Below are 18,131 nucleotides of genomic sequence, written 5' to 3'. Positions count from 1 at the left end.
TTAGACAGTGTTAAAAGAAGCTGCCCTTTAATAGGTGTCAAAAAGATGCCCTTAAAGGCAGTTCTTCCACTCCAAAGTACAGCGTGTACTTTTGTATGCAGGCACCCTCCCCTTCCTGTCACGGGACATCAGATGCCCTACGCTGATGTGCTCCTAGGTGAAGATTAATAACTAAAGGGGCAATGGATAAAAATCCACAGCTGTGGGAGGGCTGTAATTGTGCAGATGGGACTCAGCCACTGTATAGCAGCCATAGACAAGGGTGGACTAATTATTTAAGGTGTCCTAAGAGAGTATGAATATTGAGATGAAGCTGAACAAAGATAAATTCAGGTTAAATATCACCAAAATAAGTATAAGACTGAGACCAGGGACTGGTCTTCAAAAAGGTAGTATAAGCACAGCCAAAGCTAGACTGCATCAAGCAGTAGAGAATACACTGTAAGGAATAATCCTGCGGGACTGAATTAGATGGTGAATTAGTAAGACATCAGATCTAGTGATTACAATTCTATTACTGACATTTGTGTGTATGATTGGATACCAGCACCTCCCTGAAGGGGCAAAGGGACAGGGACAGTTGTCCCAGGAGCCAATGATTGAAAGGGACCTGGTGTTCCCAGCCACCATTACTGTGGCAACAGGTGTGCTGGACCCCCAGGCCCTTTCAATAAGCGATGTCCAATAGGAATTTAAAGAGTGCCACAGTTGGTTGTCATCTTTCCATATTGGCCATGTTATATTATGCAAAACTTTATTAAATACTATAAGAATATTGGTGGGTATTGCATACTAAATAATACAAACGACAATTCAAATGCTCCATTTATTAATATTAGAAATCAGTGTGACACTTGGCAATTGTTATCTTTTACTAAGTAATATTTCTTATGTCACTCCCATCCCCTGTCAAAATAAATGCTCTCTCCCTCCCACACAGCCAGGCACCCCCAGACTCCTGTTCTAACTCAATGCCGGCGATTTGCTGCCACTGCTGGAGCCACCACTGGGGCCGCTGCTAGGGCTGCCGCCACTGCTGCCATGTGCTTCGCCCACCAAGTGCAGAGCGGGCAGATGGCATGCCTGTGTGTGGCTCCCACGAGGAGCCACATTTAAAGGCTTCAAGAGCCACCCTTGTATTTACCAGAATTCAGTGTCCTGTTTGCCACATGTGGTGAACATATTGGACACTGTGGCTTTAAATTGTTGCTGGAGCCCTGGGCTGTGCAGTCCAGATGATGCTGGTGGTGAGGGAGGCACCAGTCCAGGTGGCACTGAAGATTGGCTGCCCCATGCCTCCCCTTCTGCTCAAGGCCCCAACCCGCCCAGGAGTGCGGAGCTGTCCCCTCCCCCCCAACTTTGCCCAGAAGCCCAACGCGTCTGTCAGCTCACCTGCCTTCTTGTCAAAACCCATAGCTGAACCATTTGTGCTAGTTACAAAATGTGCATGAAAGTAGTTTACATCACCTTGTTTAGTTGATCCATGTCCTGTGTGTGTGTGTGTGTGTGTGTGTGTGTAACATAAAGTGGCAAATATGAGTGACTCATAGCTCCAGAGATGAACCATACTGCTTTTAACCCCACTTCGTACCTTGTCTTTTGGTAGAGCCAGCCCTCTTCCCTTTGCATGCTGGACTTGCTACATGTGGCTCGCGACATTGCATGTGGCTGTCAGTATTTGGAAGAAAACCACTTCATTCACAGGTGAGTACAATTTTTTGCTTCTAAGGACTCTTTGCCCTTTGTGTGGGTAGACATAGATTGCACTGTACCGTTGTATGTTGCTTAGCTTGTATGAATAATTCTGGGTGACTAGGTTTGTGCGTCACTGCACTTTAGGGATTGGATGTTTTCAGACGAGCCCAAAATCTGGCAGTAGTAATTATTCAAGTGACTCACCTTCATTGCAAATGAGGAAAGCCTGTATTTATGGTACCAAAGAATTTGCATTCTGTGCTCAGTACCACAACAGGCTCACAGTTTGTTTATGCATTTCACCAGCGGGGTTGGAAGTAGACTTCCAGCAGTGAATTTATTGTACTGTTCATTAGGTACCAATAGCTGTGTTAGCATCACTGCCTGGTTCATGTGTATGTATTGAGAACTACATTAAAAATTAATTCACAGTATTCTACATAGCAAGTTCCAACAGAATAAACAAACAAATAGGGATACACAGAATATTGATCAAAATAATGTACATCTCCTCCACATTCTTCTCACGGCCCCAGCTAGCAACTTTTGAATGCCTTCAACAGTTCTAGTTGTAAGTACATTTCAGGAGAGTTTTGTAGCATCCAGCATAGGTAAGAATAGCTACATTTGTAGTCCTTCTCTCCATAAAGTCAGAGGTGCTAATGATACACTCGGTATTCTTTCTTTAGCTGTCTTCTACCTTTCCCCGCTATAGTGAACAGTCCCTGAGTCACATGAAGTGGTGTTGCATGGGTTTGCAGGGGATCTGCAAACTTGTTCCTGTCACTTTTTACTGTCATTCATTTCTCTGAGGCCATTTCACCATGCTTATGCTCCTGGTTTTCATGCTGGTAGGAAGAGAACCACGCCATATGGATCTATGCCCAGATTCTGAGTGTTAGTTCAGCCTGCGAAAGATGGGTGAAAGAGTTCAAGGCAAGGGCATGGATTCAGGGTTTGGTTCAGGTGTCTGTCTACACTCTGCAATGCAGATTTGAACATTTTCCTTGTACAAGTTGAACCTCTCTAATCCAGTACACTCGAATCTGGTAAAAATCCATAATCTGGCATGATTTTAGTTGACCTATCATGGGTGAAGCCAAGTTTCCTGTGGTCCCATAAAGTTTGTTTACAACCACCAGTCCTGGCTCTCAGTGTTCTGTGCTGTCATTTCACTCTAATTTACCCCTAAATGTCTTTTAAGAGCCAAGTAAGCAGTGGTAGTGTTAGTAATGTGCTCAACAATATTGACCGCCTGTGGTCAAGCAAATTCTCTCATCCAGCACCAGTCAGGGTCTGAGTTTACCAAATGAGAGTTCAGCCTGTAGCACTGACCATTCTGCCTGCTTCTGACATAGATGTGACACCATGTGACAAAGCTGTAATAAGCTTGGGGCAGTTGTCACGATTGGGACAGTGTGTGGTGTTGAAGGAGGCAGGTTGTCCAGCTCTGATTTTTACTGCCAGCTTTCTTGAGTCTCCACAATTCTTGTGAGGAGAGGGCTGTTGGCAAGAGGCCTCTGCCATACTGAGTTATCCATGTGTGACAGTAAAAGGCACTGAATGATTACCAAGAGCAAGTGGAATATATAAAGTCAAAAGGTTTCTCCTGACATGACAGGACATGGCTTGTGATCCTCAGATAGTGACTTCATTGGAATTTGAGGGGTTTCGCCACTCAGGAAAGCAGGCCGCCTTCACACTTGTCATTTCCTTTGGCTTTCACAGAACCACTGTAAGGTTACATTACATTTTCTTTTCTCTCCCCCTCTTCTTCTGCTGATTTCCTTCAGGGACATTGCTGCCAGGAACTGTCTCCTTACTTGTCAAGGGCCTGGGAGAGTAGCTAAAATTGGAGACTTTGGAATGGCCCGGGACATATACAGGTAATAGCAATGAGTGGGGAACAGGCGGGGCTGAGGGCAGCCAGCCCTCAGGGCCACCTGGTGTGTATCATGCCTCCACCCCCGGCACCCCTCAGAGTTGCCCAGAGTGCACTGCCTAGTGCTCTGGCAACAATTTAAAGGGTCTGAGGCTCCAACCACTATGACAGCTGCAGTAGTGGCAGCTGGGAGCCCCAGGCCCTTCAGAATCACTAGGCCGTGAGGCAGTTGCCCCTTCTGGCCAACCCCCTCCCCCCCCCCCGGCAGCAGGCCTGGTTTAAATCAGTGAAATGACAGAGAATCGATTTACTTTAGTTTAACCCTGCAAATGCCCCCCAGCCCCATGCTGTAGAGGAAGGCAAAAATCTCCCAGGGTCTCTGCCCATCTGACTTGGCCGACTTGTTTTCTGGTGATGGGGCTGGTTTGTTTGTGAGAGGTTTTTATTGTTTTTGAGGGGGGCCTACCCAGCTGTGGGTATCAGTGCTGTGAAATGTCATTCCCGCTACAGTGGCAAATGCTCTTCCAAAGCGCAAGGTTTTGCTCTGTGAGTCTTACTCATGTGAGTAAGTCCATTCATTTCAGTGGGACGATCCACTGGGTTACTACTCATGGATTGTGGGATCGGGCACAAAGTCACAGAAAGTGCAGAGGGCTCTCTACATTAAATGCCTGTTGCACAGTTGCTATGCATAGAAAAAGATGTCAGTATAATCTCTGCCATGCCAGTATAATCTCTGCCATGCTGCTTTTTCTATAAGAAACAGTCCCATTTAAGCTCTGCACTAAATGAGCCAGCCTCCAGGCTGGTAACTGTAATCCTTTAATTAGAAAAGTATTATATGAGTGCCACTTTCTTTCTAAATCCTGGGCCGACTCTTTGCTTTGTTTTAACTCTGCAGGGCCAGCTATTACCGAAAGGGGGGGTGCGCTATGCTTCCTGTCAAGTGGATGCCACCTGAGGCCTTTATGGAAGGAATATTTACATCAAAAACTGATACATGGTGGGCTTCTCTTTTTTTCTTGAGCTGACTCACTGTCAACTGTTCACTGGAAAAGGACCACGTCCCCCGTCCCAAAGAGAAGAGAGAGAGGTTTGAAGAGAAGAGACTTAGTGGAGGGGATGAGGGAGCGCATAGCTAGATCACTGCAGTGTGAAGGCTCTCTCCTGGGAGCAATGCATCTGGCTTAGATGCTGTGTTTGTCATGAAGTGTCACTGTGCACCACTGAAAGGAGTCAAGTCTTTTGGTAGGAGCAAACCATGTTTCAGTGGCAGGGTCAGACACAGCCAGTACCCCAGCAACAAGTGGAAACACCCTAAAATGCCACCTCCTCTTGGCACAACGCTGCACATTAAGACCACTGTCCCTGCGTTCTGGGGAGAAATTGGGCTGGCCTATAAATTGCTAAGTCAGCAAAGGGGTGTGGAAACCTCCCAAAGTTCATGCTCTTGAGCAGTCACAAGCACAGTGCTGGCAGGCTCTAGTTTCAGGCAAAAGAAGGCAGTGGTGACAGAGCAGGGGCATTGGTGACTGGGAAAGAAACATTCAGGCAAAACTGAGTCAGGAAGCGAGGTGTGCAGAAGAGTGTTTGGGGAGAAGAGGAGGAGACTGAAACGCTCGTTCCTATTGTTCACCGGCTGCCTTCCCAGTGTGGAGTGAGAGTATAGATCCTGTTTCACTGCTGCTGGAGCCAGTGAAATCCTCGCAAGGACACAGTGGCCTTGTTTGCTGTCAATCAGCACCGAAGTGGCAGTGATTGGCTTGTTTTATTCTGTTTCTAACCATACTGCAGAGTGTGACCCTAAAAATGTTGGCATTTTTCAAGCTGCCGGTCGAAGAAATGCTGGGGGAGATTGTATTTTTCAGTCTTCAGCATGTTCTGTGCCCAGCCTCAGAGACCAAAGCTTATTTGGTGATCTTCTAATTTTCATTCCCTGGAAAACGGAGCTAGGACTCTGCAGCAATGGGGCACTTGTATCATCGGTACAAGGGCAAAGTGAATTGTTTAGTCAGAAACACAAGATGTGACATAAAGGATCAAACCATAGTCCTGCCTCCAGCACTGGCTAATACCCAATGCCTCAAAAGGAGGCAAGATTTTTCCACAATAATACATCGCTAGTAGCCAATTATAACATGTAGTTATTATTTCCTGACCACATGTGTATTTATGCTCTGACGCATGACATTTAATTACCCACATCACAGTCTTGGCTTGGTTAACAACTGTTGTCTATAAAGTCATCCAACCCTCCTTCTGTATCAGTCACTTTAACTTAGTGCTGTTCTGCAGGTTGACTGACTGTCAGGTGCACAAATTAAATGCTGACTTTAATGACTGTAAGTGCATAGCCCCTATATTGTGATGCTATTTTGTACCTGTGTCCTTGACCTTCTTTCTGTCTGTTCTGTGTCCAGGTCCTTTGGTGTGTTGCTGTGGGAGATATTCTCTCTTGGATACATGCCTTATCCTAGCAAAAGTAACCAGGAGGTTCTGGAGTTTGTAACAAATGGCGGAAGGATGGATCCACCCAAAAACTGCCCTGGCCCTGTGTATGAGACTAAATGATTTTGTGCAATAAACACTTTGTTCTGGCCAGAAGATTATTAGCTGTAGTGCCATATATTTAATGGCCTTCCGTAAGGAACTCAAGTTCCAAAGAGTTTGATCCTACTGGAAATGTTATCTGTTAGCCCTTTTAGGATTGGGCCTTCTCAGAAATCCTGGTCAATAGCTCTGTCTTTCAGATTAGGTGAAAAGTGCAAGCTCTGACTACTTGTGACCAATAAAGATCCCTGGGGTAGCTCACAGGTAGCAAAATCTTGGCTCACTTGTGCTTTAGCTTGCCTCTGTTACATTCCCTGTGTGGTTCCAGTGGGGGCTAGCTCATTTTTCTGAAAGATTGCTGGATTCCACAGCGTGGCTGGTGAGGGAAGGGATCCTGCCACATGGACAGTCTGATTTTTCCAATATGCAGCAGGGGCTCAGTGCCTTTGAGAATCAGTTCAGTTCTATGAACCCTTAGGAATAAAAGATAGGACTCAATTCCCACTAGTTTGATTGCACTGCAGCATGGCTTCCCATAGGCTCTCAAGACGATATTTCCCTGACAAGCCACTAGGGGCAGTGTATGACAGCATCAGCTCACATCTTGTCTTCCTGTGAATGGCTACCTAAGGCTGTGTGGGAAAGGAACATTGTGGTTTGGGAGGAATATTTCCAAAGGATGTGTGGTAGAGGAGGCTCCTGCCAAGTGAGCTGCATGGGAATTCCCAACCCCCTTTTATCAATGATACCTGTGTGTGTTTGGAGCAGTTTCCCTCTCCACAGAGGTTTTTTTTTTTAGCTCCAATATCAGACACAGTGTGTGGAGGATGTGCGAGATTAATTGAATCACAACAAATACTTTGTTAGCTTGTCCCCCTAAGTAGCAAAGGCCTGATCCCGCGGCCCCCCCACCCCGCCCCCGAAACCGGCAGTCTCTCTTTCATGACCTTTTCCTAAAAGCAGCATTTAAGCTTATATTTGCACATTAATGGAGAGTGGTTTAGGCCCCTATGCATGACACACCCCCCCCATAGGATGGCCCTTTTTAACTGCTCATGGGAGGCGAGAATGGACATTTGGCAGGTTGGTGGGCACTGGTAGTCGCTGGAAGTTCATTCACACACACACACACACGCAAAGCTGCCTTTTACTTTCCTGCTTGTCATGCTATTTTTTCCTCCTGTTGTTGTAGGTATCGTATAATGACCCAGTGCTGGCAGCACCAGCCTGAAGACAGGCCAAACTTTGCCATAATACTGGAGAGGATTGAATACTGCACCCAGGTATTCCGCCTTTGCTCTTTCAGCATCAGACCACCAGTGGGCAGTACTGCCGTGAGCGCCGAACCCAGACGTTGTGAGACTGCAATCAGTGCCATGTGCTAAACTGAGGTGACGGGCTTGGCCTGCGCCTCAGAAACCGCTTGCTGGCCTGAGATGGTCACCCTCACAGCCCACACAGACACCCCGCCGGAGGAGGAGCTGTGCGCCCACCCCACCCCCCCGCCCCAGCATTTTTATTCCTTTCTTCCCTAGCTGTGCTGCAAGGCAATTGCCAGAGAACAGCCACGTACCCCCTTCAGTCATTGACCAGCACTGAGTGGTGATGGCGCTAAACCAGGGTGCCAGTTCAAATGCATCTGTTGAACTGTGGCGCGGTTTGGATCTGAACCAAAATTCCTTGACAAGAGGCAAGATGGAGCTGAATTGATTTCCTGTATCCTATGAAAAACTTTGAGGATGTCTGAATTTACATTTAGCTTGCGGTTCTTGTCTTGGACCCATCATGTTTTAGGGCCTGCAGTTAGGCCAGTTTGGGAAGACAGTTGTGAACTGCAGACCTATAGGAACTCTTAAATTCAGGCAGAGAAGGGATTGTATGAGGTCTTAGTCTTGAACCTGATTTCCCTAACAACTGAAGCAGCAAGGAAACATTTTTGTCTGCGAGCTTTGGCACAGACCTGCTGAAGGCCAGATAGTACGTCATCTACCCACTCTGAACTTCAGCGTCCCCCTGTGTAGAACAGGGCTAGTATTGCTCCAGCCACTGGGGTGTCTGTGAAGTCTGTGATTTTAGCTCCTCGGATGGAGCTGTTAACTCTAATTTTTTTTTTGGTTGCCTTTTAATAGCAAGCAGTCCACCAGCTTCCCGCACATTTGTAGCTTTCAGGGTAACATTTTCAAAAATGCCTGAATTAGTTAGGAGCCAGACGGCACTGAGAATTGGCTAAGATGTGTTTCAAAATGTTCCTCTGCATTCCTCGAGTCTCCAGCTCCCCCTGCAACATTTTCACAGGTGTAGCTGCACAAGAGATTGTTCTGACCTCTGTGTTGCACTCTGGATCATGCCAACCTTCTTGCAGTTTCAGTTGCATGCAGGAATGTTTCAGTAAATTAAATTAGTGGGCAGTGTTTCACAATGCTGTTAGAGTCCTTTTAATACCTTTGGCCACCTCTGTGACAAAAGATGCTGAATGGACATAGGGCAGTTGTTATAAACAAAAGGCTATTGGCAAACTGGCAATAATGCTTGAATACCAGCAACAGAGTTTGACAGAATCTCATTGTTCTCCCTGTAGGATCCTGATGTCATAACCACTGCTTTGCCTGTGGAATATGGCCCATGCACTGAGGAGGAGGAGAAGGTTCCGATGCGCCCGGAAGACCCCAAAGCAATCCATCCGCTGATGATTTCTCCACAGACAAAGGGAGAGGGTGACAAACAGGCCCTGCCTTCTCCACCCCCTCTGCCCTCAGCCGTCACAGCTGGAAAACCTTTGGCGAAAGTGGCAGCCACTCAGCCTCCAGTCCCAGTTAATGTGCGACCAGCCCTGGAAGGAGGACACATCAACATGGCCTATGCACAATCCACCCCAGCTTCTGAGCTTCATAAAGGCAGAGGGTCTAGAAATAAGCCCACCAATCTCTGGAATCCAACATATGGCTCCTGGTTTGCAGAGAAGCCAGATGACAAGAACAGTTCGCTGCTGGAGAAGGAGGTGTCTGAGAAGGAGAAGTTGAGGCAGGAAGGAAACTGTACTGTGGGGTCCAGTGTTGTAACTAATAGGTTGCCGGGCTCCTCTCTGCTCTTAGAACCATCTTCACTAACAGCCAGTGTGAAGGAAGTGCCTCTCTTTAGGCTCCGCCACTTCCCCTGTGGGAACGTCAACTATGGATACCAACAACAGGGCTTACCCCTCGACGTCTCTGCTCCACCCTGTGCTAGCAATTATGAGGATTCTGTCCTTAGAAACAAGAGCCACGTAGCCCATCAGGGGCCTTGAGAGCCCTCTGCACTCTTGACTCTCTTTCCTTGTGGCTCTTGAGCTTGGAGAAGATGTCCGTGTCATCCAAGAGAGACCAGACAGTGCTAACTTTCATTATGTGCCAACTAGCTCTAAGTGCCACCCTTTGAAGCTGTGTTTTCCGATAACCCAAGAAGCTTCAACTCATCAGAGTCTCTACTACTACAAAAAGGGGGATAAACTGCAAGGCCCAGCTTTTGGTTGCATAAACTTATGTGCATGGTCATAGTTGTGTCGTGCCCTTACCTGTGTGCTTCTCCTCAATTGTGTATACATACTCCTCTTAAATGTAAAGGCAGGATTCACTGCCTGAGTGCTTCATATGTGCAATTTCCTTACTAAGCTGCTCGTTGCTGTGGAATGGAACATCTGAAATCCTCTATGTACGGCAGAGGTTGGAAATGGCTTGGGAACGTACCATTTATTCAAAAGAAAAGGGATGAAACATCTTTGACCAAATACACCATGAGACATTCTCAAGTTGTATTACAGCTACAGCATAGACTTCCTGAGCTCTTGAATATTATGGTGTCATTGGCAAGACAATGGGACAATGCCAGTCATACTTACGGTTTGAGTATGAGGTGAAGATAACTAACTGTAAAGGAAGAGAATGAAATGATAAAGAATGGCTTATATTTTTTGCAGAACCAAAGCTAAGGATGCTGCTGGTCCTTTAAAATTCTTTCTGGTGTTACAGAGAGGAACCATTGAGTTCTACTAGAACTACTTCTTGTTTACTGGCATTCAGGTAGAATTTTAAAGGGCAACACCTGCGGTTGACAGAAGTTAAAAAGACCTCTGCAATGAGAAGTCACCAGTAGATAGAAATAAAAAGGCCGTGTGCCATGCCCTTAACTAACAGTACCAACACAAAGGCAACTGACTTGTCTTTATATCCCATCTGAATTCTATGTAGTGTCTGCATTTTACAGATTCATTACCCTTGATCCTTGAACAGAATTCTTGTGTGCGCTGCCCTGTTGCATTCTGTACACCTTTTGCATGAAATGTGATGTTATGCTATATACATAAGAATTGAGTTCATTTGTAAAGATGTACATTAACAATTTATAATATACTCTGGTGGGGTTGTTGAAACAGCAGTGCTAATACATGGTGCCTATTTCCATTAAAGGACTATAGACGAGCTGGGGCTGGATCCAAGAACTTTAACTTTGAGGGAGTGGTTCAGCCTCCAATTTTGGATCCAAACTTGGCAGTAAATCCTCCAATGAATGAAACGAGAATTCTGTATTGAAACCCCCTACCCTTTCAGGATGTCAGAAGAGGGTTTAAAATCTAAGGACCGTAGCCTGAGACCCCAGTCTTCAAAGTATGGGTGTAGTGAAGATCTCATTCCTGCTCTGCTTCTCCCTACCCTTCTGATAAATAATGCTGAAATTTTAGTAGAGTGTTGAAATTGTGCATCATGAGCCTTATGCTAGAAGACTTGAGCTGTGGAATGTATCAATTCTGTGGGTGCTTTCAACTTCACTCATCTGCTACTGGTATGTTGCATGTCATAGCTGTGTAGATTTCATGGCTGTACAAGGACCTTCTGTTGCAAATACAGCAGTCTCTTCCACTTGAACAAAGAGGATATTTGTGAGTTAGTGTATTGGCAGCAGCTAATCCTATTTGGGGACCAGGCGCCAGAGGAGTGACTTGCTTGCAGACACTGGAACAGGGCTGACATTTCATCCAGCTTAGCACTGTTACATTCACACTACTCTTGATACTACAAGACGTGAAGAACTCTTCAAGTGTCTCAAGACAGATAATGCGTTTCATGAGAGAGCAATGCCCAAGCTTTACTTTATACCATCAAGTTTGGTTGCATGGACATATTATCCCTGTGGAACAGACATTTTCTTTTGACCTTTCAGCTTTTCCTTTTTCAAAAAGCATCCAGATCAACTCTTTTGTTTTTTTTCAAGCAGCTGCAAAGGGAAGCTGTATGGTCTTTCCCCTTGTTCTCACTCTATTCATCACTCTTTACAGCGGTCAGCATGAATAACTAAAGGCAGAACCCAGCCTCTGTAGTTGTGTGTTTTTAAAGGCACATAGATGATTTTTTTACTGAACTGTCAGTTTCAAGCTTATTGAGCTACAGACCTGGGACTTCTGGATCCTGCAACGACTGTTATTGATAGATTACCAATTACTTCTGTTGTTAAAAGTAGCATTTTTTAAAGATGCTCTAGAGCATCACCAAAGGAAGATGAGCAGATGCCTGGATTTCATTTTCTTTTTCCCATTCCTGGGGCGAGCCAGGCAACGTACTGATTTTATTTTATTTTTTTTATTTTGCACGCTGGGGGGGCGGGGGTATGCATCTATAATTTTATTGGAGGGAGTCACTTTATGTGTGTTGCCCAATGAGAGCAAAAGCCATTTACTACCCTTTACAGATGTCCCACATGAACAGCTTGTTTTTTTTCCATCAGTGGAAAACTGGGACTTGTAATGCAAATTTCCTGACAATATTCTACCATATTTGAAGAAACTCTAGCATAGCATGAGATTTTTTTTGTCAGACAGGCACAAACCTCTGCTACTTCTAACAAACTCTTCCTCATGGTAGTCTCTGAGCACAGTGCTTTGGACGAGGAGACAGCAGCGTTCCTATGCGCAATGGGCTTTAAGATGAGGAGGTTGAGGGGGGGGTCTGTTTAAGACTGAATGGTGTTTAGTGAGATTTTTGGCCCAAAAGCTCAATCAACATTTTTTCATGAACTTTCCATCATCTTGCGTAATCTGTTTCAGGCACATCCAAAATATGACAAATGAGCTCCCTTTGTGGTTTTTGGATCCACTGAGACATGCAACCAGAGGTAGGTCTGATTTCAGCTTCAAACCCACTCCTGCACTACCTCTCTTACGCTCCAAAGGAATTCAGTACATGAAGTTGTGGCTTATAGCCAATACAGTTTGTTTCCCTCCCTCCCCCAGCTGGCTTAGTGAAAATACTGGGCACTGTACCATTTCTGTGCCACGCAGTATAAGGGCATTTACCAACTCATCAGTGAGAGCCTACTTCTTGGGGGACATTCAGTATTCTGAATTAGGCAATGCCTCTCATCAGGCAGACCTGCATGCATGCATTTAAGCCTGTTACTTAACTCTAAAAAAACCTCGATATAGGCCCACTGACAATGTGTTTGCAGGAGCAGGGCCTTAGTTTGCATAGGTAAAAGCCTCTTACGAACCACACTAATGGGGGTAATAAAAGGAAACTTTCCAACTGCTAGTGCCTGTTTGCTCTGTGGCTAAAATAGCTTCTGACACCCACTGTTGGACATGGCCTGTTGAATTTTAAATGAGAACAGTCTTGTCTAAAGAGGCTGGAAGATGCTCTAGTACTAACTACTTCACTTGGATTAATCACTGCCCCGTTCAGTGAAATGACCTGCAGAAATCAGTTCTGACAAGGAACTAAAGCTCCAATGTAGCAAAACAAGTCCTTCCTGGTGCCTCACCAAGTAGGCAGGAAGGTAACAGAACAACAGCTTGGATGTGTTGTCTTTATCTCCACCTAAAACTACAAGGAAGTAGGGATGGCGGGGAGGAAGTTTATGTAGAGATGGAAATTCAGGCTTCCTTCAAGTAGGCTCAGTTCTAAATGGCTTATCATAGCAGCTCAAGGGACTGGCACACTTTGCCATGTCCCCTGAGTCACAAGACACTATTTTAAGGTTACTACAAACTTTCACCCAGAAACAGTATGTTACAAGTTAATGTGTTTGAGTAGCAGTGTTATACTTGAAAGGTTCATGTAGCTAGTATTCCCCCTTTAATATGCACTTTGGACATTGGTAAGTGGTTTTACTATTAAACCAGCCCCTTGTAAATGTCTTCACTTGGATAGGTAATAGAGTTGCTTTTGTCATCATGCCTCCATTTTACTGTAGCATAAAGGTGGCTACACCCTTTAACACAAATACAGGGGACTTAGCCAGTTTAGAAGACAGTGGTTGGTTACAGAATTTCAGTGTGTATAAAGCAGCCTAATGATATTCCTGCTCTGTCCCTGTTCCCCCTCCACTCTTCTCTTACCACAACCCATTTTCTCTACCTAGGCACCTCCAGTGAGTTGCAGGTTCAGAAAGCTCTAAGATGAACTGCAACAGGGAAAAGATGTGGCTATGGCAGGGTGAGAGCAGGAGATGGGTCAAAAAGTATAAGGCAATGGGCTCCCTCTGGGTTTAGGTTGCTACACTTCCTGCTGCAGCTGTGGAGTGCAGCTGAGACCTCAGTAGCAAGTTGACCAGCAGCCCCCCACTGGCATAGTTAACTGTCTCAGTAAAGAAGTGATGTGCTCAGCCTGTAAGGTGGTGCAATCTAACAGCAGCAGCACCCGTTTGTCTGGCAAAGGTGGTGCATTGTCTCATTTCTACAATGCAAAACAAGCTTGTATGCTCAGGAGAGTTTAAGCCCCGCCCTAGAACTGACAGCATCTTGGATGAAAAGAGCCGTGTAACAGCACCACTCGCTGCCTATCACAACAGAAAGTCTCTGCCTCTAGCTTCTCGTCTGTAACAATGCTTCATTGGACTGTCTGTCACAAGTAGAGCAACTTATGCAACACTCTGTATACAGGAAGGGCCTATGCACTTCAGGGATATTAAGAGACATGGTATATGGTCATTGAGTATTTTGTATTGATCAGTGTATTTGTATTGTAAACAAGTGTAGTGAACCTAAAGGCATGAAGATAAATAAACAACCCAAAGATGGAGTCAGTTCATCATTATTAATCGCTGCCCTAATCATCTCAGCTTTCTTTGCAGATCATCAGACCTGGCTTCTAGGCTGAGGATGAACTGTTTAGAGAAATAACTTGCTCTTACTTTAAGCAAAGTGGATGGTGTTTCTTTTTTAGTGGTAACAGGACAAGTTGTGGAAAGCTGCTATTAACCAAACCATTAAAGACAAGACAGGTTCAATGACTCACTTAAGGTCACAGAGGAAGACCATCTCAGAGTCATGATTTCTACTTGTGTACTACAGTAGAGTTTATAGCTGAAATGTTCCTATTGCTTTAGAAAAGGTTAAACACTATACCTTCGGTGTTCACACTGGGAAACAGGCATATCTTGCACCCTGGCTTGCTCTGAAAATTACAGAACCAGATTTGTTCTCAATCTCCCTCTCATCACGAGACTTGACACTGCACGGAGATTAACTATCCTGCTACTGACCATATTTGGCCCCAGGAAAGGGGGACCTATAATAGCGGAAACTTCGCAGGGGTGAACTACAGCACTTGAGTCACAAAGCATATCATCAATAGCAATGAAAAGAATAGGCAGATGACTTACCTGCCCATGTCACTTAATCAAGGCAGGTCTAGAATTAAAGGCCTAGGCCACTGGTGAGCCCAAACAATTATTATAGACATTGCATTACCCAAAACAGGTTGGGGGAAAAGAGAAAAACAAGTGATGTATGTGTTGTTTCCCAGCCTGCAAGTTCTATCCCACAGCAATATAATAAACTGCATGAAGCCATCAAATCTGCAAAGAGCTGCCACTTCTCTCCTAGTTTCATAAGCTGTGAAAAAAGCACAATAATTTTGTAACACTCCCCTGCCTCCACTCCTCAGCAAATTATCTTTAAGTAACAGACATTTTGTTAAATCAAAGATCAGTGAATACTGTGTTACAGAAAAAAGAGGCTGTCTAGGTACAAAACATGACAATCAGATGTTGGACATAGCAAGATTCAGTTCATCTGAACAGCTCTATCTTCAAATACAAACCTAGAATTTAAACAGTTTAGAATAGGTGTATATTAAAAATTACAATATTTATATTCAGTTGAAAACTTCCACAGACCAAAATGCTCTAGGCAGCTTTTGTTTTTAAATAGTCCAGGAAAAATAGCTATAGTCATATTTAAAATACTATATACTTTGTTTAAGCTACATAAAATCAATCTAAAAAGAAAATGATACAAATGTAATTTAAAGTGTTGTTGCATTTACCTTGAGATGTGCAAACTCAAAGAGTATCATTTTACTGTTTGAGCTATTCTAAAAATTTGTATACTTCCACAAAAAAGATGTTAACATGCTGAAACATGACAGGCATTTTAGCTGTTCAAGGTGCACATGAAACAAACTAATAAAACAGTTACATTTTTAAAGGCCGAGAAATCAAATTGCATCCAAATCAGAGTGTTAAGATGCTATATCTAAAAAGGCAACTAAGGTACTGACAAATAATTTAAGAATTCTACAAATGGCAAATGTAGCAAAGAAGAAATTGTGCTCTGAAGGACAGGCGCTTGCATTTTATATATTTCCTCAAAGTAAAAACTGAATAATGTTGCTTTATACAAACTGCATAGTACCTCCTGCAGACAGTACATAATAAGGATTTAGATATTTGTGATGGAAGTACTATGCAGGGTGTTGCCATGGTTCTGTATGCATTAAAACATTTTGGATGCTGGTAGCCTGCAGCAACAGCAAACAGAGGGAGAGTTCCCCAAAGAAGAGCAATGAAAGTGCATTGTACTTTGAAAAGTGCATCTTGCTTGCTGCTTGCTTTTTACAAATCCACAGAGAGAAAAGTGCAAACCAGAAACAGCATATATGTGCTTTTTTACAGTCTTTTGTGTGTTTCACTCACACTGTTCACTGGCCTAGCACTGTAGCAGCAAATTCCTCCAATTACCTTTTTAATAGCCCCATGGGATTTTTTGGGATACCCGCCCCCAAAATGACAAATACTTAATTGTTTCACAACTGATTCACAAAAACCACAGTAATTTCTCCTGCTAATTACTACATAGGGAAATGGATGAAGTATCTAGTAATCGGACTGACAGAGAAGATGGAGGAGGGAAGATCTTTCCGAAACCAACTTCTGTTGACAAGAGAAACTACACAGAGCTCTTCTTCAGGCTTGGGAAAAACAAGAGTTCTGTGTATTCAAAAGCTTCTCTCTCACCAAACAGAAGTTGGTCCAATTAATGATCTATTCTGACACTGACACAGGGACCCATACCATCTAGACTAATACGACTCATTTAAAAAGCTCTTCATAGTTATGAAAAGACAAAATGATGCATCAGCTCATTGGTACATGGAGGAAAACTATCCAGACAGTTGGAATCACAAAACAATTTAAAAGAATGTCTCACACTTGCCTTCTCCGAGTGGGACACTATTCAAATAATGCCATATCAAACAGAATGTTTTAAACTCCCAGGAAGGGACTGTGTGGAGACAGGGGTATAGGATTTCCACTCCTTCATGTAACTCTTAGAGCCTGAAAAGATGCATTACCAAAACCAAAAGGCAAGTCACCATTCTGTGCAGATGATACTGGGGTTATTGTATGTTTAATGCTTATCATTCCACTAGTATTTGAGGCGCAGGTTGTAAGCATTTTGGTTCAACAAATATCATCCACAAGTTTTGCTCCATTAATCCCACGATAGGTTACTCTACTAGGCCGAACTAAGACTCCATGGTTTGTCTTACAGGTGAAGTAGCGCTTGTCACCCACAGATCCATCATTCTTTCCCTTGGCACTTCTGAGTTCAAGTCCAAGCCATATCCCTGGTGCAAAGTCAGTAGGGCCAATGTATCTAATTGTGCCCATCTCATTAGAGCTCGTTAGGAGAACCTGAGACCCCTCATGTAGTTTCACAGGTCCCTCGGTGTTAGTTGTAGTGGTATTGCTCCAACTACGCCGCAGCATTGAGGTTTTAGATCTAGTTAGAGAAAGAAAATAAGCTTCTTTCATGACCACAGAACAGAATTTTTTTTTCCTATGATTATCTTATACACTGACACATTGTTTTGGGAAAGTCATTACTTTTTAACAGAGTGATTCAGATTTCAGACCAGTAATGGAATATGTATGCAGTTAATTTACAAATAGAAATAAAATACTGAAAATCAGTTTCCCTTTCACTTACCCGATTTTAAGAATGTTAGATCACTAACAGAGAGCAGCACAAACTGCTGTACGTATGAACAAGTTAGCCAAATCAAGTTGTGACATACCAAAAGCCAACCAGCATTAATGGGTCAGAACTGAAACAGAACATGTTGGAGATAGAAAGCACTGAACTTAACATATTTAATACTGAATTGTGTAAAACACCAGGAATACTTGGAATAATGACTAAACTACTGGAAGAGAATATGAACTCTCTTCCTGAGGTACCCTACCTGAAGGGAATTCTTCTCAAACACACGTTCAAATACTCTTCTTTTTTTGGGTAGTAAAGTATCATAGTATATGGCAACAGGAACCAAAAGGCTTAGAGTGCAAGAAATGAAGAGTGAACACACTGAGAAATTTGGTTAGCCAAAAATGCATTTAAAGCGTACAAGGCAATGGTGTTCTGCAGTGAAGAATCAGGACTTACGGGCTGAAACTCCCTGAAAGCTTTCAAAATAAGCTGTGATCAAAACATACACAATAGCAGCCTAGTCTGCTCTTATACCACTATAAGATAAATAGATTTCATTTGGATGCTAGGCAGACTCAAATAATAAAACCAATTGAAAATGCATAACCCAGGTGTCAATCTAATTCATACAGCCAAAAAAAAAGATTCCATGTTGAAAAAATTAACATGGCACATTTGAAGCAATCTGAAGTAACAAGTCAAGCAAAAATGTGAAAGGGAGTCAGGGACAAGGGACAGAAATGCAATTTTCTTTGTATATTTCTT

The 18,131-nt window shown here is 43.8% G+C and overlaps 2 protein-coding genes across 5 annotated transcripts in view; one reads left to right on the top strand and one right to left on the bottom strand.

The window, feature by feature from the left end:
* The window catches only part of ALK (ALK receptor tyrosine kinase), a 562,657-nt gene extending 551,952 nt beyond the window's left edge, over positions 1–10,705 (top strand). Inside the window, exons 9-14 of one of the 2 annotated variants that reach the window (XM_074989827.1) lie at positions 1,607–1,704; positions 3,489–3,581; positions 4,479–4,580; positions 5,998–6,132; positions 7,320–7,410; positions 8,706–10,705. In XM_074989827.1, the coding sequence (XP_074845928.1) occupies positions 1,607–1,704; positions 3,489–3,581; positions 4,479–4,580; positions 5,998–6,132; positions 7,320–7,410; positions 8,706–9,410 (1,224 nt within the window). In that variant the 3' untranslated portion in view covers positions 9,411–10,705. The remainder of the gene's footprint in view (positions 1–1,606; positions 1,705–3,488; positions 3,582–4,478; positions 4,581–5,997; positions 6,133–7,319; positions 7,411–8,705) is intronic. The other variant, XM_074989826.1, reaches the window with a different exon arrangement.
* Positions 10,706–14,625: 3,920 nt separating this feature from the next.
* CLIP4 (CAP-Gly domain containing linker protein family member 4) overlaps positions 14,626–18,131 on the bottom strand; it is a 56,925-nt gene continuing 53,419 nt past the window's right edge. For all 3 annotated transcript variants that reach the window (XM_074989830.1, XM_074989828.1, XM_074989829.1), the window contains exon 16: positions 14,626–17,159. In XM_074989830.1, the coding sequence (XP_074845931.1) occupies positions 16,838–17,159 (322 nt within the window). In that variant the 3' untranslated portion in view covers positions 14,626–16,837. The remainder of the gene's footprint in view (positions 17,160–18,131) is intronic.

This window comes from Carettochelys insculpta, chromosome 3 (assembly GCF_033958435.1).
Source record: "Carettochelys insculpta isolate YL-2023 chromosome 3, ASM3395843v1, whole genome shotgun sequence".
NCBI classification, from domain to species: domain Eukaryota; kingdom Metazoa; phylum Chordata; order Testudines; family Carettochelyidae; genus Carettochelys; species Carettochelys insculpta.
The sequence above is the reverse complement of the archived record's forward strand: the minus strand, read 5'-3'. Positions and strand labels throughout refer to the sequence as shown.